General features: G+C 37.6%; 1 protein-coding gene across 3 annotated transcripts in view; it reads left to right on the top strand.

The window, feature by feature from the left end:
* Nucleotides 1-21,999, top strand: part of LIPC (lipase C, hepatic type) — a 63,660-nt gene extending 41,661 nt beyond the window's left edge. For 2 of the 3 annotated variants that reach the window (XM_055808238.1, XM_005234183.4), the window contains exons 2-9: nt 4,832-5,019; nt 6,614-6,793; nt 9,222-9,339; nt 11,278-11,511; nt 12,905-13,147; nt 16,671-16,791; nt 17,513-17,731; nt 20,786-21,999. In XM_055808238.1, the coding sequence (XP_055664213.1) occupies nt 4,832-5,019; nt 6,614-6,793; nt 9,222-9,339; nt 11,278-11,511; nt 12,905-13,147; nt 16,671-16,791; nt 17,513-17,731; nt 20,786-20,891 (1,409 nt within the window). In that variant the 3' untranslated portion in view covers nt 20,892-21,999. The remainder of the gene's footprint in view (nt 1-4,831; nt 5,020-6,613; nt 6,794-9,221; nt 9,340-11,277; nt 11,512-12,904; nt 13,148-16,670; nt 16,792-17,512; nt 17,732-20,785) is intronic. The other variant, XM_055808250.1, reaches the window with a different exon arrangement.
* The last annotated feature ends 645 nt before the right edge of the window (nt 22,000-22,644 follow it).

Here is a 22,644-nt window from a genome sequence, read left to right as displayed (position 1 = left end):
TGAAAAGAAGCTGCAGTAAGGGTCAGAAGGCAATCGGAAAAAATATGTTGTCTAGGTAGGGGGGTGTGTATGCATGCTTAAATTTACTATTTTCAAGTCTCCTTAACATTGCAGCAGCCCAAAGTTCAGCTTCCATTCAGGTTTACTAAGAAACTCATCCTGCAGTGTTCCATGACAGGAAAAAGGATGCGGAACGTCATTTTTCTTAGCTAGAAAAGCTACTTTCCTTAAATGGTAATGCCAATTTTAATCAAAATTTGTATATGCTGTACCATAAGATGAATTTAAAATGTATGACTTAACAAACATTAAAATATTGCTCCTAACATTATATAGTCCTACCATACTTTGCCCTCACTCCTGACACATCTTTAGGCAAATTTTGTGGTGTGAAGCAGATATTTTGCAGTTCTATTTTTATGCCCCATCAGACACAATATAGAAAAAAATATATTTAGATTCTGGATCTCTTCCAAAAAATGCATATGATATTTCATGGTTTCAAACCCTGGCAAGCATTCAGACCTTTGTCTAGTTTCCTGTAAAGTTTTCATTTACAAGTCTTAAGGCATTACTATCACAATCTGTAAATTTCAGAAGAGACTCCAAAAATTAAATAGTTAAGAAACTCATATGCCTTCTCATCTTTTGGAGTGATTCAATTCCAGTCAGTCTCCTGGATTAACTTGCTTCTACAGGTAAGTAGAAGATTTAGTTCCAATAATCTAAGATTGGTCCATACAGAATTATAGCTATTATTATTATTTGCAAGACCTCTTTTTACGGAAAAAAATAGTCATTCACATTTACTAGCTTTCTCATTATTCTTCACATGCTCCTTTCATCTTAGTTTGGAGCTCATGTTAGAAGCAGGACAAACATCCCTTAAAGTAATATGCACTAATAATGCAAATAATTAAATGTTAATAGTGAGAAACAATAACTGACCTCTTACCTTGCACATCCCAACATGCATTGTACTTGGATGGCTACTAGACCTACTACCAGGTATGTAGATGTCTTTTTTTTTTTTATTTATTTTAAATTTTAATCCCAATTTAAAAAAGAAGTCTCATTTTGTTCAACTGGGAATCACTCTTTCAGTTTTACTTTTCAGTAAGAAAACTTAAGTATCTCAGGTCAAATCTAAAAGTGTTTTGGTTTGCCTGCTGAAAGTAACCACAAAACATTTTACAAGAAACTTTGCTATATTACAGTTGAGTGATATTTACAAACCCAGCCTTCAGTTACAGTCTTTTCTCACAGAAACATCATTAACGCAAAGTAAGGAAAGGTGAAGGGCAGAACCTCCTCCAGAGTATCAAGAAGTCACAATAACTTCTTTTGCTTGTGATTATAATGTTGGTCTGTGTGACAGTAATTTATGATAGCACATGGATCACTGTGGCCATGTTGATTGCCTTTCCTGAAAGAATTCACGTTAAAGTAGGATCTTCAGAAAAAAAGGAAATTAAGTCAGCAACTCCCTCAACCTGGGTAAGGGCTAATTGTCCAAACAGAAATTCTTTGAAGTTTCAGAAAGATCTTGGCACTCTTAGCTGCAACTAGCACAGGCAAGTTTTTAGTAGTTTTCTTTTGTTGTTTTTGTAAACTGACCTATGAAACTTTGCAGTTCCCTTCGATCATATCACTGAGTCACTGGTATAACATTTTTAGCAAGAGTCTGTTGTAGAAGCCAAGCTCTTCAGACACTCCTTCTCCAAATCATTGCACGGATTAAGGCATTGAAGCAGTTCTTTGTCTAATAACACAACAGATTCTATTGGAACTTTTAACTTTTGGCAGCCATGAAGAAGTTCAAACTGTATTTTTAATACCCTCTCTCAGACTTACTGGCTGGCAAGCCAAAAACTCACCCATTAAAGCACCATAGCACACTCACAATTGATGTATAAAGAAAACAGCTATTTATTAGACTTGTTTTCTGCAGTATGTACAAACAATACGGAGAGTGACAAAGTGCTTTTGCATTGTGCTAACACTGAGAGAGCAAAAAGAAAATGAAAACAGGGCATAAAACAAAGAAAGGATGTATACAATGGAACAAGCACAAGTTACTTATTTTGTTTTTTTCTTTGTGCTAAAAATAGAACACAATGCTTATCTTTCTGTAGAGCCTACTCACCAAAATCTGAATAAACCAGAGGTTAAAAATATGAACATCATTACAATTCTTCCCAATTTTCAGTTCTTTAACTTTGATGCACTTTCTCCTAATATTACTTTGTTCAGAAATGGAATCCTTGCCCCACAAAAAGAAACAAACAAAAAAACCAACAAAAAAAACCCCAACCCAAAACCAACAGAAATGCTTCTAAGTAGACATTGTAACAGAGAAATGATCAGACTCAGTCCTAGCTAGCTATCAGAGTTATAAGTGCCATTAAAGAAAAATATGAGATACTGAAGCTAAGAATTTTGACAACCAAGCCTTCACTAACTTTGAAGCTTTTTAAATTCTAGCCTTTGTATAATGGCTGAACAACTTTCTACAATAATGTTTGCTAGCTATGAAACATAACATTGCCTGGAGTTACTTGTAATGCACAATAATAAGCAACAAATAGAAAACAGTGCACATCCACTGCAGTTCAGTGTGGGAGTTTTCTTGCCAGAATTGCCATCACTAAATACGCTTGCAGCATTAAAGGCTCATCTGTAAATGTATCAGAAGTACCTTGTGAACTACCAAAATCTTATCCAGACGACAGCGTCATAGAACCTCAGGATACATTTGCAGTTATAATACAGAAATGAATATGCTATGATTTCAGATGTTTTCTGAAAACATTTACAGACATAAGAGTTGTGACGTACAAAAAAATCAAATGTGCTGACTTAGAAGACAATATAATATTTCTAATATTAATGTTATACTAAGGAACTTCTATAGAAGAAAAATAGAAGAACTAAAATTTAACTAATACGAGTTCTGTTCCAACACTCATCATTTTAACTTCCTTCTCAGTAAATAAAATACTTCATTTTTGTCTCTGATAATATTTCATGATTTGCTATGTCTAATTAAAACAAAAGCCTCCTCCTTGACCATTTCAGTGTGCCGCTGAGCAGCTGTTGCAGCTCAAATTGGTATCACCCAAACTTAGTAATAAAGAGCTATGCACACTATTCTGTATGTGGTTAATAAGTGCCCTCACTTATTGGCACTAACATTTTCTCTTCCTACTGAAAACATCTTCCCTGATGCATCTTGGAATTACATTTTCCCTTCTTACAGCCAGATCACAGCAGTGACTCATAGTCAGTTTTGTTATTGATTACTACAGTCAAGTCTTTTTACCCTTGTGTCACTTCCAATTTATGAGCTCCATTTATAGAGAAATTCCTATCAACTGTATGACCTTGCACTTCATAGTTGGAGATTTCTACCTGTTTCTGTTGCTATATTTTCAAGGTCATTTAGCTCTTTGTTTAACATTTTGGTCTCCTCGTTATTAGCAAATGCCTGCCAAATTTTGTCCATCTTGTACCTTTCCTGCCTGCTTTTTAAATGAAAAGATTAAAACAAGATTAGCCAAAAAACAGTCCCCAAAGAACTCTATTAGTAAACTCTCTCCACTCTCAAATTCTCCCAACACAACTATAATCTTTCATTTGTCTGGTTCGTCACACAGTAACTTTTCTTCTACTATTTCCCATTTTTTCTAGCTGAGTAATAACTTATTATGCAGGTTATTTTCAGATAAATAAACAGCCTGAAGACTTATTAGAAAGAAAAACCAGGCTTACATGTCAAAATGTGCTTTTTGTAAGCTTCTGCTTTATTTTCCTCCATTTTTCAGCAATTTCCTCTATATTCATGTTTTTTCGTCTAAGCTCATAATGTTGATTATTGCCCCTTTTTCAGGACAAGGGGCAACGGGTACAAACTGCGACACAGGCAGCTCCATCTGAAAGTGAGGAAGAACTTCTTTACCATGAGCGCGACACAGCCCTGGCACAGGCTGCCAGAGGGGCTGTGGACTCTCCTTCTCTGGAGACATCCAAAACCCACCTGGACGCAACTCTGTGCAATGTGCTCTAGGTGAACCTGCTTTAGCAGAGAGTTGGACTAAACGATCTTCAGAAGTCCCTTCCAGCCTAACGATTCTGTGATAAGACCACAGCTCACCCTGCCCCCACTTTCTTAAATACAGATACCAGCCCAGGTACTTAAAAGACATTGCAGAAAATGCTGTCCTATGTGTACCAAGTTGTTTTATCTAAAAACAAAACCACCAAAACCACTGCATCTGGAACAAGAACATTTTGCCTTGCCTTTTTAGAGAAAAAGAATCATTTATGATGTGAACTAATAGTTTTAAGCAGTCACTTAAGTCTCTAAGCAGACTTAAAACCCTGAATATAATGGTTATTTTAGTGTAATGATGCTCGCTCAGCAATTACTGGCAAATGCACATTAGTAAAATATGCACTGCAGAGTTAATAGCCTATGAATGTTCTTGCCTGTGCACGCACTAATACTGTGAAGTCGCAACACCTGTACAGTGTTTTTAAAATACTTATATATTCTACAAGGGCCCATAGCAATAAGATCAGTATTTCCTATGTAATTGTTGATGTTCAAATAGATGGACTCAGAGGCACATTTAGACTATCTCTAACTTTGAAAGAGATCACTTTTTTGACTCAAAATGTACAGCTTAGGCCCACCTGGAGTTGGCAGCAATTATACATAGCTAAAGTTTCAATCTTACTAGTTCACTCTGTCTTATAAACTGCGTCTCAATAGTATCTTCCTCAGGTTTTAGATTCCATCCTATTATGACTGTTATGAATTTCGTTTCAGAGGCACTGGGACCACAGAGCCAGCACACTAGAACAAGGAAAGATCAGCAGAACTTAGAAACCAAATTTCGACTTTATACAGATACAAATGAAGAAGGCTGTCAGATTTTTTTTAATCAGTTGGAAACTCTTGACAAATGCAGTTTCAATGCCTCTCTTCCTCTGGTGATGATAGTCCATGGCTGGTCGGTATGAACTCACGTTTTATTTTTAATTCAAACTACATCTGATTTGATACACTTTCCTTCTTATTACGCTAGTGCCAAAGGTAACTTCAGAAGAAAGGTTGTGACTGGACAGATAGATTTCCCTGGTAGCAATCATGTCTTGAAATATTACTAAGTGGATATCCCCCATTGAGATTCTGAAGGAGCAGACTACAAGCAATTCTCCTTGTGGGAGTCCCATGACAAAGATTACATTCCGCCCTTGTTTAAAGCCAGCAGAGTTTGAACAAGTAGTTGAATTAATGTGCTCTACCTTTGGAGCACTGAATACCAGTTTAATTTCTCTGATATGTTCACTGCCAGATATTTACAGATTTATTGAAAAGAAGTGCACACAATCTCACCACACCTTTCTCAGAGATACACCTTTAAAGTGAGCTTCCCTATAAGCCCCTTCAGCTGAAAATGAAGCCTTCAACATCAATGAATTATCACTGAACTTCTTCCAGTTAAACTGTAAAAAAAATCCACCATGAAAACCTTTTTCAAAAGCATAACAGTGATTTTTCATCAGCTTCTCAGTTGAAAAAGAAACAAAAGAAAAGGCAGGATAAGGAAAAAATGCCATTTTAACAGATCTTTGATTCTCATAGAGCCAATGTCATCACATAAGGTGGCAAAACAGATATTTTTTGCACATCTGCATATATGCAGAGGAACTTTGAATACCCCCCGTGATGCACACAACTTTCTCAACAAATAACAGCAGAGATAACTTTGGATGAAATATTGCCCTAGATTACTTTAGGCAAGCCTGACAAATAAAAATTTGTTCAAAACCTGTAACTCCTCAAAGACAACCCATGGACCTGAGACTGCTGGCATTGAAGTTTATCATTCACATTAATTTAATTTGCAGAGGTATTGGTCTCTTAGAGGAATATGTACGGAAACCCAGAACTGAGACTCCCAAATTCTGGAAAAAACACCGGAAGAGATAAGGATGTTCTATCAATAGAAGAAATAAATGTAACTAGAGCAACAATTAAATCCAATAGATTAAATAATAACTCTAGTCCATCAAATAAGAAGCAGTGTTTGACGCTAATAAGGAATTTGTGATCAAGTCCTTAAAATAAGAATCACAAAAAAAAAAAGCAGATCTCAACATGGAACAGCTGTAGAAGGTAAATACCTGCTGGTCTGCAATCCTTCAGCTTCCCTCCCTCTCTAGTCCTTCTAGCCTAAATTTACAGGGACAGATGCTCTTGAACGAAATCAGAAATTTTCTGGATATTTCACCCTCTCTTTTTAATTAATAATACCAGTCAACTCAGGATGAGTGAAAATATTTAGGAACATCATTTCACTGGTAAGAGTTCACATTACAAGACATAAATTATTATACAGCTCTTATATTGATTCTTAATTTTTTTTGTCCACGAAAACCCAAAGATCCTCGGCACTGAAGCATGCTGAAGCCCCTAAAATCTAGTTATGAGCTTTAAGCCCTCCTTGTTTATATTACAGTTTTACCTTGAGCTTTTCACAATAAATGCTTGGCAGAGACTGCATTCCCTCAAGAATGGTTTGCTTTGTTTTTTTCAACAAAACAGGTGGATGGGATTTTAGAAGGTTGGATTTGGAAAATGGCAGCAGCTCTGAAGTCTCAGCATAAACAAATCAATGTGATCATTGCAGACTGGCTTACATCTGCTCACCAGCACTATCCCATTGCTGTACAGAATACCCGCTACATAGGACAGGAGATAGCAGATTTCCTGGAATGGCTGGAGGTAAGAACCCCCAGATTAACACACATTTCTCTGGAAAAGACGTATGTACCTGTTCTTCTGCTTCTACCACCTTTCTGAAATACTACGACAGTTATCGCTATTCATTTCAATCACTTATGTTTCTTTAGCACATTGTAAATTTTTCTGCCATAAACTTTCATGTGACTTCATAAAACATTCATCAAGCAAGAGAAAAAAGCAAGTAGTCTTGTTTATTAAAATATTTTGATGTATCTTTAAAAGCAAGAAAATTTCATGCTGCTATAGCTTTTCAATTAGCATGTGTGCAGACAGCTGACAGTCCCACACTTTGAAAGCAGGAACACATTATTATTTGCAAGTGGTTAGATCACTAAAATGGGTTTACGTTATCTGTGCTTAATTTCTGCTTTTAATGCAGAAATCAAGCATGACATCATGTCTTGATTTTTGCCTTAGTTCCCCAAAGATTATTCTACAATAATGGCTTAGAGATCCAGAATGTAAAGGGAGAGCTTTCTAGAGGACAGCATGCCTCACAAAGCAGATGACATGGAGGCAGTAGTGAGACAGAGCCCCGCTGATGTAGTGACTCCTTATCAAAACTCCCGCTACATAGGAAGCAGTGGCCATGGCTGCACTGAGAAGGCTGCAGGTAAGTCTGCAAGGGATCACTGGTCTCCAGCACTATTTAATAAAAGACAGAAAGCAAACGCTAGAATGAGGATCACTCACGCAAACTAGGCACCCTAAGCAACTCTTATTTCATCTGTCTCTAGTACTAATATAAGCTACCTAATCTGAAATGAAGTTATACATCCGTACATCACAGTATTTCAATACATTAATTTAAACACCGTGAGGCCTAAGGTGGAAGGGAAATACACTACAAAGCTGAAATATTTGTAGCAAATACTGTTGAAGGGCTAAGCTGCTTTCAACAGGAATAGCATGGCTAGAAGAAGTTGTCAAGACACCATGCCCAGTTAGGGACAACAGGCACAAAAGAGCAGGCAGAAAATCCAGAGTCACTATTTTTTATTGTGACATTACAAGAAACCTTAGCTCTTGGTCAAATGTAGTTTAAGTTGCTGGAGCCTGAAGACACATTTTGAAGCTGTTTAATTATTGAATAAATTGGTGGACTTTGTTCAGTTCCCAGGAGAACACACCACGTTGTCAACAACAGAGACACTCTGTGATTTCTCCAGTGTCAGCAAACAAATCGAGGCTTGAAAAAATGACTCCTTGCTCCAGCACTGTCGGTAGCTTATCTTGTACCATGATATGTTCCTGGATTTAAACATACCATAAATCTTCAAAGCATTCAGTTGAGCAGTATCAGTGCTCAAGCAGTAAACCTTCCTTCTATTGAGAAACACCCCACCTGAGTTTAGCAGTTAAAAACCCCTTCATTCCAACCCCCATAACTATCTTTCCACTATGCTTCTGTCTGCATACAGGCTGGCGAGGATATGAAATATCCTTAATGGATGTAACAAAAACTGCAGTGATGTGCAACATTTTAATGAAGTGCTCTTAGTCCAAGAGTTAATAGGGCATGATCAGTAACAATCTCAATAGCATCCATCTCAGTAACACCAGCTAAGAAAATTGGTCAGATCTTGTGATTTTTAAGAGTTGCCTGTCTCCAAAGAAGATTGCCAAGTTTAACCTCATCTTCACAAGAAACAGGTATCAAGACTGCAAAGCCACTCCACTGGGACAGGCAATATCCACAATTAAAACAAAACAGAGGTTTGCCTATCCTGCAAGAAAAATATACCACATTTTTCTTTACAAGTCAGAAAAACTTTGAGCCTTGCAGCTCAGGTGAAATGCTTAAGATCCAGGTAGTATCGATTAGGTAGAAAGAAGGGCCTGAAGCCAACTCTGCTTCAATAGGTGTGTTTCAGATCAGATACCCAGTTTGTACAAACCAGTCCAAGAAACATCACTGTTGTATCACTCAGCATGTCTGATCAATGTTTTGATACCTTGGCTTCCAATTTGGTTTGTGCTAGTAACTCAGGCAAAAAAAAAAGCAAGGCACTTTATATAAAGGATTGTTTTACACTGAAGTTAAAGGACAGATATCTATTTTATAGTCATAGGAAAGTCAAATGCTGCAGATGAAAGGCACTGCACATTTGCATCAGTTGCAACAAACAGCAACAAAAATCCTACTATCTGTGTCAGTTTTCCTGAGCATAGTGCATAAGTAGCAGTCCCCAAAGGTGTAGCATTTTCCGGCTGCATGAAAAGGAGGCAAGAAATAGCATTCAGCCAGTAAAGAAATCTGGTGTGTGATCCATGCACCTCACTTGACCTCCATCATCAACACACACACATTTCTTGTGTTGTAATTCATGGTATTCCTAGCTCATAGTATTTCACTGTTTACTTTTCATATTTTCTACATCTAAATCAAGCTCCTGCTATCTTGCAGGAATCCATTCAATTTTCCAGAAGCAATGCTCATCTAATTGGGTACAGCCTAGGAGCTCATGTTTCAGGATTTGCTGGAAGTTATATCAGTGGTACAAACAAGATTGGAAGAATTACAGGTAAAAGACTTACAGCTTTAAGAAATGTTAACAGTCAACTGATTTAAGTTACATAGACAATTGATATATCAATGTCATATAAAATATTTAGCTGTTGAATAGTAATATTTGCCACAGTTTAGAAGTTTCATCCCAGTGGTTTAGAAATTAGCAATGAAAACACTTTTCAAAACAAAGTATCATACTATTTCTAGATTCATTCTTTCCTACCTCAGTCCAAATTATGACACAGAGAATATACAAGCGTGGAGACTACAAATCAAATCAAAGACTTGAGATGCATGTTGTTTGAATTCGTCTTGTATCCATTCCCACTAACACCTTAATGTTAGTCACTATCTTGACCCAAAGCCATTCAAACACACTGTTCATTGTTATCAACTCATTTTAAATAGAAAATTACGTTAAGGAAATTGTTTAATTGTGCTTGAACTTTTAATTGCAGTGCATTGCTCAGAGTGAAATGAAGTCAGTTCTCCCGTGGCAAAAATGATAGCCCTGGATTAGAGTATCCCTAAGAGATGCTTAAAGTAAACAAAGTTAACCCATAACACTTGGTTGTTTTGACTAGTGGCATTTTGAACCTTCTGTAATGCTTTGTAACTGTACTAATTATAAGTGTAATGAAAACACATTTATAAGGTTATTGATACACTGTATATGGTATCACATCTAATGCACAGTGACAGCTTAAAAAAACCCCAACCAAACCAAAAATAAAACAGAAGTGTGTTTTACACAAGGCCCGTTATCAGCTATGTTTTAAGTTATCAGAGAAAACATTTTACTTCAATCCGATTTGGGAGGGAGGCAAATACATGTGACTGTAGTTTGAAGTCCCAACTCTAATCTTGGATTCATTGCCACATACCATCGCCTTACACAATCAGCTCCTGTGACGGTGCCTGCATGCTGAGAAGCCAATTTTAAACAATGTGTCATGATATTACACCTGTGTATACGCTGAAGGACTTCAGTTCATCAGCACTGCTTGTTCAAACCATATTAGTACATCAAACCTTGATAATGGATAAGTACAAAAAACATTAAACCACTATTTATTGCAACAGCTATACACATTCTTCGGGAAAAACTATTCAGACTTGTAATGATAAGCTCCAAAAGTTCATAGTGATAAAAGCTATTAAAAATTAAATCAAAATGTACACCTTCAGGGTGACGTCCCTACTTGTAGCCTGTGTTACTAGTCTTGTCCAGTTACACCTATCCAACTACTTTAGTCTATAGTATCAAATGAAGAATCTCAAATTTAGAAGCTTGTCCTCAAAACTGAAGGCAGCTTTAAACTAAGCAGGCAGTTCTTTTCCATAAATCACTTCACAACCAAAAAGAGCACCATACTAAAACATCTAGCAAACTAAAAATTAGCAAGTCTCCCTAAATGGTATATTATTTTCTGAATACTGTAATAATTTGCCTTGAAAAATTCTTAAGGTGAAAAATTTTTATAAACAACACCTAGCAGACATATAGCTCTTTTAAGCAATAAGTGTAACTTTATGAAGTTTCAGGTCCCAAATGTGGGTTAGATGTCAAACTTGTTGTGGGACTGTCTTCAAAAGGGCCTCTGAAATGCATGACCTCTAGAGTATGAAAGAACAAAATTAAGTAAACATCACTTAAATGACAAAGCAGTAGCAAGCATGGTTTGTCTATAACACACACATCTATCTCTGGGCCTGTGTCCTTGCGCATGTAGCAGTTACTGTTTATTACAGTGCCTGTGTTTACTTTACCTTTTGGTGTAACCACGTATCCTCTGCATGACAAGTGTTCCTAGCATTGTTCCCATCAAAAGACCTTGTAAAGTAAGAGCGCTGTCTGTTTTTAAATATTTATCACAGACTTTTCTCATGACAGTAGAAGAACAGCCCATTCTGCACTATATCACAACTGGATTATTTGCATTTATTGCAGGCCTTGACCCTGCCGGTCCCTTGTTTGAAGGAATGTCACCAACAGATCGTTTATCTCCAGATGATGCAAACTTTGTAGACGCAATTCATACATTCACTAAACAGCACATGGGTCTCAGTGTTGGCATCAAGCAGCCTGTGGCTCATTTCGACTTTTATCCCAACGGAGGCACCTTTCAACCTGGCTGTCACATCATGCATGTTTATAACCACATTGCACAATACGGGATCACTGGTAAGAACCAATGGCACAAAACAGGAAGAAGCATTGCAGCTGCACTCACAGTATCTCTGGGAAACTTTACGGATCTCTATGGTCTTAAACAGTATCTGATGGGAATATTACCTCCCATTATACGCAAGGAAATTTCTTTTCTAGAAATTGGTGATCTGATTTTTACTTGTATTGAGTTCAAACTGTTCTGACTCCAGTAAGGAATCTGGCTGCCTAGCACTTCTGAAAACGAGTCCATCAGCATCAAGCTGTCAAGCACTTCTGAATAATTTCAAAGGTATTTGTTTTAGTGGTAGAGGAAATGAGAAAACATCTTCTAATTAAGCCAGATTCATCTAGTGTGCAATTAATTATTTCAAATCAAACAAAACACAGGGCTGTACTACTCACCTCCTTAGTTCACCGTTTCCCAGCTCCCTTTCCTTCAGCTGCGCAGATGATGCTCTCTCTCTAGGACCTCACTGGCAGTGTTCCAGAGTATGTTTTATATATAAAAGCTTATTTCCAATGTACCTAAACATAAACATATAGAGAAACTGATGCAACATACTGAAAAAAGATAACGTAGTGATGCACAGTGACAACCAGAACTGCTCCGTGGAAAACCCCAGATGAGTACTGTTCACCCAGCATACTGCATTGCAAAAATACTTCTCCACTATCAGCACATTGTCTAAAGGCCTGACTTATTAGCAGGTAATTCATGGCAAATGTGAAACCAAGCATTAGCTAGAAAGCTTACCAGCAAAGACACATAAAACCAGTCCATCGTGATATATCCCAATTACACTGAAGAAAATAACTTCTGTAATTTGATGACACTCAAGGAGGAAAAAGATACTTAGCTCTTATAAAAGCAGATCTATGTATTTAATATAATTTTAATATATTTAATACATTTTTTGCTCCTTTCTCCCCAGTAGCAGCTGCAGGCAAAATTCAGCATGAGAGTTTGTCACTCTGATAGGGACAAAATATGACATTACCACATAAGCGTCCAAAGGACAACCGTGTCCAACCATTCACAGAATGAGATGGCTGTCTTTAACGTGGTATGATCTGAAAGACTGAACATAGCCTCATATTGACCAAAACAGCCAGGACAATGAAATCAAGGTTCATATATACAGCCTTAAATAGTCAGGCTAGAGAAGTTTAAGCAGCAAATTATTCAATTTTATTATCATGTGGGTTCAGCCAAAGTATTTTTGGATGAACCTCTAAGTAAAGTTGCTACAATGTCTGATTTCTGAGGCAAAACCATGATGTTTTAGTAGTAAAAGGGTGGGGGGGAAACAATAACCTATGTTTATGGTTGGTTACTGTACTCCTCTGCAGTTGAAATGGCAAGGAGGATCAAAAGCATGCAAAATGTTCTTGTTTGCATTTTTAGGCATCACTCAAACTGTGAAATGTGCCCATGAGAGGTCAGTTCACTTGTTCATCGACTCTCTGCTCCACAACGATAAGCAAAGCACAGCATACTGGTGCAACGACATCAACACTTTCAACAAAGGAATGTGCCTCAGCTGCAGAAAGAACCGGTGCAACACACTGGGCTACAACATCAGAGAGGAAAGGCTCCCAAAAAGCCGACGACTCTTTTTGAAAACAAGAGCACATATGCCTTTCAAAGGTTTGTGGATATACCTCTCTCAATCTCTAGACTGATCACAAAGTGTGAGAACAAGCCTAAGCTTTGTGATCCTGTTTACTCATTTATTAAAGATTCTAAAATCTATGGGAATAATCAATTTGCTGAGACAAGTGAGAATCCCCATAGGCCATCCTGATGCCCTTTCATCAAGACCCTGACTCTTAGTATTTCTTTGGGAAGAAGGATGCTGCATGCTTGCCACAGGCTAACTGCAGATCTGAGGCCTCAGAGATGCTGGGGGTCCTGATAGACAGGATTTTCCTACAACTGGCCTGTGCAAGTTTGTTATAACATATGCAGGCATACAGCCAAGCCAAAAAAGCAGCGTAATTGCTCTGGGAGGCCTGTAAAATCTCCCGTTCCAAGTTTGCCCAAATTTTATCTGCAATTAGTCTAGAAGATGACATATAAATTATTACTTTTCAAACAATGGAAAGACAACAGAACAGCATGGACTTTTACAGGGCAGAATTGTAGCACTAAAAGTGACTGGTACTCTAGCTTTATCTCCGCTAAATTACTTTACCAAGTGCACAAAGTAACAATTCTCTAAGGTCAGAAAGACAATCAGTGTGGTTTCTTGCATTTATTACCAGAGAGAGGGGAAGCAGGGCCTACCTGCCAGTCTCCATCACAAAATGGCGCCAGCCTGGCCGTGGGCCGGTTACAGCTCGGCTGCCAGAGAACCCGTGAGGCAACCGCTGCTGCTGAGTTCCCCTGCCAGAGGGAAGGTTTAGCTATGTTTTAAAACAAGAACAAGCAGGACTGTGTGGTACGAATAGAAGGGACACCATTCTTCTTCCAAGGGGCTGACTGACTTCACCCTCCTTCCAAGGGACTGACTTTTGGCGCACAGCGTTCCTCCTCACTCCTCCCTCCCCAGCTATCGATGAGGCACATGGCGAGCAACAGCACGGCCCGGGCAGGATTCCTGCTTAGAGCCACAGGACACCATGCATGGAAGGGATTCGATATGCCCAGCTCCTCACCGAGCGGCCATGCCCTCCCCACAGCCACCTCAGTGCCACCCCTCTCCCCTCAGCGCTGAGGCAGCACCAGGGCCCTGCCCACCCCCAGGGCAGCGGGGCTGGGGAGGCACCTGGAACACTGACAGGGCACCCTTGCCGTGGACACTCGAGGGCCTTCCAGTCCTGACAAGAAATGCTTCAAAACGCTGCTTGCGTGACACATCTTGTTTCCCCACAGTGCTCAGCACTCAACTGCGATGTCACAGATTTTTAAAAAATACAGAAGTTCAGGTATTTTAAAAATATTTTTGAGGTCTTCCACTAAGGCAGCTATGAAGCATTCGGTGATGACTCCAGAGGGGTCTGCTCAGTCCCGACTGATACTCAGAGCAGCTGAATCTGCTGGATCCCTTCTTGTAATTTTAAAAACACCTCAGGATGCTACTTGAAGTAAATTTAAAAATTCTGCAGGCAGCATCTAGCTCCCAGCATTACCATGCCACAGAACTATCAGGACACCATCCAGATCAGGGACACAGTGCCCTGAGGAGGTGCGTGCACTACCACCACACCTGGGCACCGACACACCATTCCTGTGCTGCATTTTTCTTTGGGCATGGAGATAATTTCAGCTTGTTGGTGAAATAATCTGTGTCCTATTGGCTCTGATCTCAGTTTTAAACATGTTGCATTTTTATGCTGGGAACTCGTTTTGCTTCAGAACAACATCCTTGGCACATAGGCAGATACCGGTGCCCCAGACAATGGTCGCCTTTCACTAACCGTTCCCAAACAAGGCGGCAACTGTGGGAGGGTACACACAAAGTCATCTTTGTAATGCTCTTAAAAAAATGTTTGAAGATCATGTGAGAAGCCCAAACAGAAGGAATTGGAGAAACTCAACATGACACTTCACAATCCTCTCTGTCTTCACGAAATCTGATGTTTCATTTTTCAAGCTGGTCTGAGCACACATTAATCCAGGTCAAACAAAAAAGTAGTTGTTACAAAGAAGTTAACATTTGTAGTAAAGCTGTGATGGGATGCTGAGTCAGTCTTTGTATGAATACACTCACCTTTTTTCCCCAAAGTGAGCATCGTAACCACAGCAAAAGCAGCAAAAGCAGCAAAAGCCTAGGCTTTATCAGAACATACACCAGAACAATCAATTTTTACAGAGAGAAAACTCCATCTTCAGTAAACAAGCCTCCCTGCCTACTTTATCCTCATCAGGTTTGCAGTGAAGAATCACTCATTTTGCTTCCTAGTGAGTGACACCTTTTCAAAAGAAAACACATTGTTCACTAACACAAAATAACTATGAAACAACAAAAAGATACAGATTTTCAACCAAATAGCTTCCCCTGTGAACACTCAGAGATGCACATGCACTTCCCCGCCACCCACCCCCCCCCCAAAAAATAATAATAATAAAAAAATCTATCTGTGGTATACATTAAGAGATGACTCCCTTAGCAGTCTGGTGGAGCCATTCCCTGAGGTAATGAAGCCTGTAGTGGGCGAAGAGAGGAAACGAGGAAAGAGCATCTTTCTACTCAAGTGTGCAATAATGTTTACCAGAACAGCTTTGCATGTGTAATTTGACCAGATTGCAAGGATAAATACAACATTCCTAATTTTTCCAAATACTTTGTGGTTTTTGTTAACAGAAATTGCTTAGTTTTTCTTCCTTAACACCTAAATATATCAGTTTTGTCAAGAAGGTGGCTGGTAGAATCACCAGACAGGAGGAGTTTTGGACATTTAAAGCTGACAATATCTGTGTGCATGTGGCCTCTAACTGTACATTGGGGGTTTTGGTCATGTGTTTGTTTTTTTCATAATTTACTAAATGTCAAACTGCTTGTAATCAGTACACTGATGATTTCTTAGGCATTCTTCATTCTGACAAAATTCAAAGACTTTCCTAAACACTGTTTCTCTAGAAACTCACCAAATCTTGAAGTCTTAATGACGTCTTTCTTACAGTAATGTCCTTGAACAAAGTCATGTGTTAACAGATGCATGTTAAGCACAATGTATCATTATGCAGTCCAGGAAAGTTTGGGAGTCATCTGTTTTGCAGGGCAGTTTTCCAGCTGATCAGAGAAAAAAGCCTGACTACATTGCCCAAGGTCTTCAATCTGTATCACACATCTCTAGCCATGTCCAGTCATAAGGATTTGTCTGGTGATTAGATAGAGGGCTTGCCAGAAATTCTAACAATTGAACTTCAAAAAAGCTAGAATATTTCCCATGGAAGAACATTTTATCCTACAAGAGAACTCAACCCAGGTTACCTTTTTTCCCTCCATCCTTTTATTAAACAGAGAAACAAGGCCCCAAACCCTAATGGATTACACAGCACAGCAACAATCTGAAAAAATGATGATGTTTTAATTTCAACAGATTTGTTTAAAAATATGGAGTATCAATCAGTTTTCTGCTCTGAAAGATAAAATTCTTTTGCCTGAAAAAATTATTGCTTTTTTGACCATTAATTTTGACACCTTACAAATTCTTCCTTTCAACAGTCTATCATTATCAGTTCAAGATCCACTTCATCAACGAAATCCAAGGCAAGCAGATAGATCCAACTTTTACTATCTCTCTGACAGGCACTAAGGAGGATGCTAAAAACCTGCCTATCACACTGTGAGTATTGATATGACATGTCATTGTACAAGTGAGACTGGGTGCCAATTTATAATACCGTTATCACGTACATGATCACGCTATGAGTGAAATGGTTTGGTACAGCTAAGTGAAGATAACTGGAAATTGCCCTTTCCTCACCCATACTCCCTAAAACCCACAAACTTTTACAAAAGTTCATACATTTTTGGCATGACAAATCTCTGTAAAACAAACCTAGTAATCTTTGAAGTCACCCTAATATTAAGTATCCTGTTCACTTAATGTTTGGTCCATCCCGTGGCTAACACAGGGAGGTCTAGTCAATTAAAACACAAATGAATATACACCTCTACTTAAGGTAAAGGATTTTGAATACTTCTCATGATGGACACTATCCGTATTAACAAAAGCAAAGGCAACAGTGTGGGTCAGCATTTGCTCTAGCCAGCAAAAGACATAACATAAATGCTATTATGGGACACCTTTTCTTTCCCTGTCTGAAACCACCTCTGCTTCACCAGCTGTTCAAGTTTCTCCCACTTTTGCTCCTTTTCTAGCACGTTGTCATATTTCACCACCTTATGCACCTGGAAGAGTATCCTAGAGACAGTAATGTTCCCTTCTGGAGAAAGAGGAGGAACAGCAGTTCGTTCTTCGGTTTTAAAGAGAAAAGAAACTCTTTTTTTCCCCTACTTTAATCCATAGTAAGACAGCATTATCGTGGTTTTGTTTTCTGCAGAGTTGAAAGCATTGATGGGAATAAAACCTACTCTTTTCTCATCACCCTGGACACCGACATTGGTGAACTAATAATGATAAAGTTCAAATGGGAAGGAACTGCAGTTTGGGAGAATATCTGGGACACTGTTCAAACCATAATACCATGGACAAAAGGCACCCGTCGACCAGGACTTATAGTGAAGACAATCAGAGTAAAAGCAGGGGAAACACAACAAAAGTAAGTAATTAAAACACTTTTTTCTGTAGTAACACCACAGATGTCTGACACATAGATGTTTGACACATAGTTCAATTACATGCATCTGAGTCCCAGCACGTACACCAACGGTGAACTTACCCATATACAGATTCTGGCTTTCCCTCCTCCCCCTCAGATCAGACTGAATGAGTTTAAAGCAACTTCTAATTTCTTTGTTCTCAGGTCAGAAATGAATAGTGGGAAATGTCCTGGCTCACTACTGCCACTAATCTGAGTTGAAGGCACAGTAACTTTGGATGACAATTTTGTTGATACTTGGGAACAGAAGATAGAGAAGGAGTTAGATCCAAGGAAGAATTAGAACAAGTTCTGCCATGCAGTTTTTCTGCACAAATTAATGACAATAACTGATGACAATTTCTGACCTATTTTTAGAATGTGATTCTCTCACTCCATAAGGACTGTATGAAATTGCAAAGGAACTACTACATAAGATAAATAATGACGCCAACATCAAGGCCCTCAAAAATTCAAATTCCTACTTACAAAAAAAAAAAAAGCCAAATCTTAATTATTTGACTTTCAATACCTACTTCACAGAGAAACTCAGCATCACCATTCTTGAAAGTATTCGTTAGAAGGATCACATGCAAAACTACACAGTCATCTGATTATTCACTAAAGTTAAGGGTTCTATTATGAAGTTCCCTTATTTTCATCTCACCCATTTTAGTGCCAGTCCAGCAGCTGACAATTACTGCACTGTGCAGGCTGTATAAGAGGTTCCTGGAGTGATAAACTGTGGAAGCAACTTTAAACTTTTGAAATTTTGACATTTCAAAATATTTTGAAATTCCTGTAGCAGGTAAACAGAATGTGAGCAGTCCTGGTAAACAAAAAGACTATCCATACTTCTGCATGCCACACTTTCACTGGTATTTGACAGTAATTTTTGCACTCTGTCATTTTTTCTATAATACATTTTTTTCTATAATACAAATTCAGTGATTTGAATTTTGTCAGTTGACCTCTGAAGCAGCATCAGAGAGCATTTTTTTTGAGAAAAAAAATTATGAATGCAGGCTGAAATCTGTTTTGGTTTTTTTTTTGTTTAGTTTTTGTTTGTTTGTTCATTTGTATTGGGGTTTTTTTGGGGGTGGGGATGGGTGTTGTCTTTCCCCTGCTGATTGCTTTGAAACTGGATCACCAGGTCTGAGTGGCCTTGTTCTCTACATAGAGCAATGCCAATAACACTTTTGAAACTGCTTATTCACAGAGAAATTTCAGCCAGGAGACAGAATAACAAAGCTTGTGATGATTCCTGCTGCTTTGATCCTTTTAACTGAGTAGTTTTAATTAAGGTTAATGAGAAAAGCATGTCTTACCTTGTAACTGTGGCTCAGTCTTAGAAGGTGATTTTTCCTTCCTACAGCCTCTTTCTTACCAGCACCAGTTATAACTACTGCAGTCTTTCTGTGCAACAATACTTATTGGCAGAGCTGCATCTCCTTGGTACTGACACAAAACACAAACTAGACAATTTAAAGAGACATTTTCATGAGACAATCTGTGTGTGCTGTGGGGCAGAGGAGGTATCATATTTTCTTGGGTATTGTCCCCCCAAAAAACATATTTTGTACATTCCTCTCCTAATCCAGCACTCAACATATGCTCCTGCTGTAAAGAAAAAAAATAACAAAAATCATTTATATAGAATCTTCTGCTGTTTTAAAAGCAATGATCCCAAATCAGTTAGTACTGACCTAGCTGCCAAAGCAAATTAAAGCATAGTATATACCACAGATTAGAGCACTCTGTTTAAATACAGATTTTTTTGTACCTTGAGAAAAAAAGTACGAAAACTGTGAAAAGATATGTTAGGTATACACGTTTTTCTAACCAGAAAGCTCCTGTCCAATACAGCCGTGTCAATAACCTGGCACAATCCAATTATTACTGATGTACTACTAAAGAAATCCTACGAAATGAGTCACCAAGGTGGGTAGTTATTATACTAACAAACAACAATGCTGGTATAGTCAGGTACCTAATGCTCCTTTGAAGCTTTTTGCTGCAAACAGAAATGGGAGCTTATGTCAGGATTTTAATGGATACTGATACTGTGTTGGGTTTTGTTCTGTGCAATCTGGGTTTGTCATGGGAATGGAAAGGACATGTTAGTGTTGAAACACTGTATTAATGCTGGAGGGGGGAATGAGATTATTAGGCGATTCTAAAAGGAGTAACAAAGGACACTCAAGGAAAAGTTTTTTTCAAAGAAAATAAGAGCATATAGGTTTCAGTCTTCTTGGAAAGACCAAACATCATGGATCAAAGAATTAGCCATTTTGGAAATTCAGTATTTAAAAAAGGCAGCAAACACAAGATGCATTTTGAGTCGTCTTGTGTTTTCTCAAGCATTTGAACTGCTGACAATATTTTATCTCCATGTACCTTTACCTCACAATGTTCATGATATTTATATACAAGATAAATTTTCCTTTGTTAGATTACCTAATGACAAACACTCAGACACAACGTAATAGCACAAACTTTAAAAGTCGTTAATGAAAACTATTGTGAGCAATAAAACACCAGATTCCACAATACCCGAGTTCCAAACATGGAAAACATTTCTGTAGCATAATGTTGTTGGTGTCCTACACAACTGATTTTTTGCAAGCTGACAACTAAACGCTAGTAGTCCAGCTGGACACTAGCAGGCCAAATAGCACAACCCTGGTAGTAAAGTAAGAGCTGAAACATGAACAGTGGCCATTGAGAATACAAAGACCAAATGACTGTGAGGGTACTAGGGAGAGCAGCGTGCTGCCTGTGACACCAGACAGACAGAGGCATAACGCACACACATCAGAGCTGCCCACTCCTTTTGCTCTGTACCTACCATCTGGCAGCAGATACATCTCTTTCCCCACCAGCCTATAAAAAAAATGAGATACCTTCCTGTAAAAGGATAAAGTCAGACTTGCTTTTATCTACAGTTTTCAATTTTATACAGATAACAGCCCTGAAAAGTAACAATTACGCTTACATGCTGTGTTTTCTTTCTAGAATGACATTTTGTTCTCAAAGCATTGACAACGTTCACCTTCATCCAGCCCAAGAGAAAACATTTGTGAGGTGTGAAGATCGCTTTCCGAAACAGAACAGAAAATGAGCAGGAACACAAAAGACAACTACTCACTGAAATATATTCAAAATACATCTAATAAAGTGGTTTTAAAACATACAGCTACATTAAATCTAAATACACTGATAGATTCAGAGGTGGTGAAAAAAATACATTTAAAAAAATACAGATTTTGTGATGCAACGGTAAGCTGAAATATTGGCTTTTTTTCATTTACAAGCCTACTCTCAAAGTGATCAATGGGAATTTCAATTGGCAACTTTTAAGTTGTTTAAAGTTTTAAAAAAACCCTGCTCACTAGAAATAAAGATTACTATTCAGAAAAAACATTGCCATAACCCTTGGAAAAACTTTTTGTTGGATTTAAAGGAAAAAAAAAAGAGGAACCTTATTTCCCATTAAATGCTTTGAAACACTAATAGTGACTACTATCAGTTAAAATTTTCTAAATTATTTCCTAATGAAGGGAGATTTAAATCTTTCATAGAAGAAAATATTCCCAAACAGATCAAATTGTTAACTAAGAGTTTGAACTTTTTACTTTATAATGTTCAAAAATTAAAATGCACTTCAACATACAAAATGCTTGAGCTATCATAACCATATGACAAGCCAAATAACTATATCACCTAAAAATGCTACACTAAACCTTCTCTTATTGGAAAATGCTTTGCTGTTTAACTATTTTAATTAAAGTACTGATTTAAATTACTAGTAATTTAATTATTTTAATGATGCTTAGTATACTAAAGGCAATTCTAGCATAATTGAGTTCAGTTAACTTCTGCATTAAAATCATATTTACATGTATTTACTGAACATGTAAATGACCATTTTAGATTTTAAATCACTGTATAGCAGATTTTAGCATGCTTTGAAACTGCATGAATAAATAAATATTGTAAAAGTCTCAAATGTCTTCAGTGTATATAAACAAACTTCATAAATTCAAAATTATACAATTCCCTTGTTTCCTATGTCTGAATATAAAATACATGAAGAAACATTGTCTCAGATAATTTTTATTTTACCATTAGTGCATACTGAAATGCAAATCAGTATGTATGTCAAGAGTATTTTGTTTGTCACTTTGTAATGCTAAGCACAAGATTAATTAAAAATTATGTTTCTACAAGTCTGTATTCTGAATGTAATTTGTTTTAAATGTTCTCTAAATGGTAAAAAATGTGCAAGATAGTCCTGAGACCTGGAGCAAAGCCTATTTTCCATACCAAGACATTGCAGGAAATTTTGAATCAAAACATACAGATGTTATCAGGATTAAAGTGAAAATTATCTAAAGAGCATGACAAATGAACAAGTTGAGTAGAATGAGTAATCCTGCAAGCAATGAACAGTGATCAAATGCTGAATGCAGACATCTTGGCCAACCATTCAGAATATTAATTTCTAACTTTTAAAACCTGTTTTCAGTAAAACCATTCCTTTAAACAAACAGGAATATTCAATTACAGAAACAGAAAGGCTGACTAAATATGATGGGAACTGAAGAATACTTACTTTTCAAATGACAACAGTTCTCCTTCCTGAGGTGTAAATTTCAGAAGCTGATCTGATATTTAAAATGGCCACTTGGAGTAGCAGCTTGATTAGAAGAAATATTTATAGGTTTAGATACAAATTCCATGTAAAAGAATCTTCAGATCTTCATGGAAAATGGTGGTTTGTGCTTTAAAAGATGTTGCTCCGTGAAGCAAATTATTTTCTTTAAACACAAAAAGTATTTCCACCTTCTATGTAAAAAATTAAAATTTAAGTG

The sequence above is a fragment of the Falco peregrinus genome, chromosome 1 (assembly GCF_023634155.1).
Source record: "Falco peregrinus isolate bFalPer1 chromosome 1, bFalPer1.pri, whole genome shotgun sequence".
Taxonomy (NCBI): domain Eukaryota; kingdom Metazoa; phylum Chordata; class Aves; order Falconiformes; family Falconidae; genus Falco; species Falco peregrinus.
This window is presented reverse-complemented; position numbering and strand designations above follow the sequence as displayed.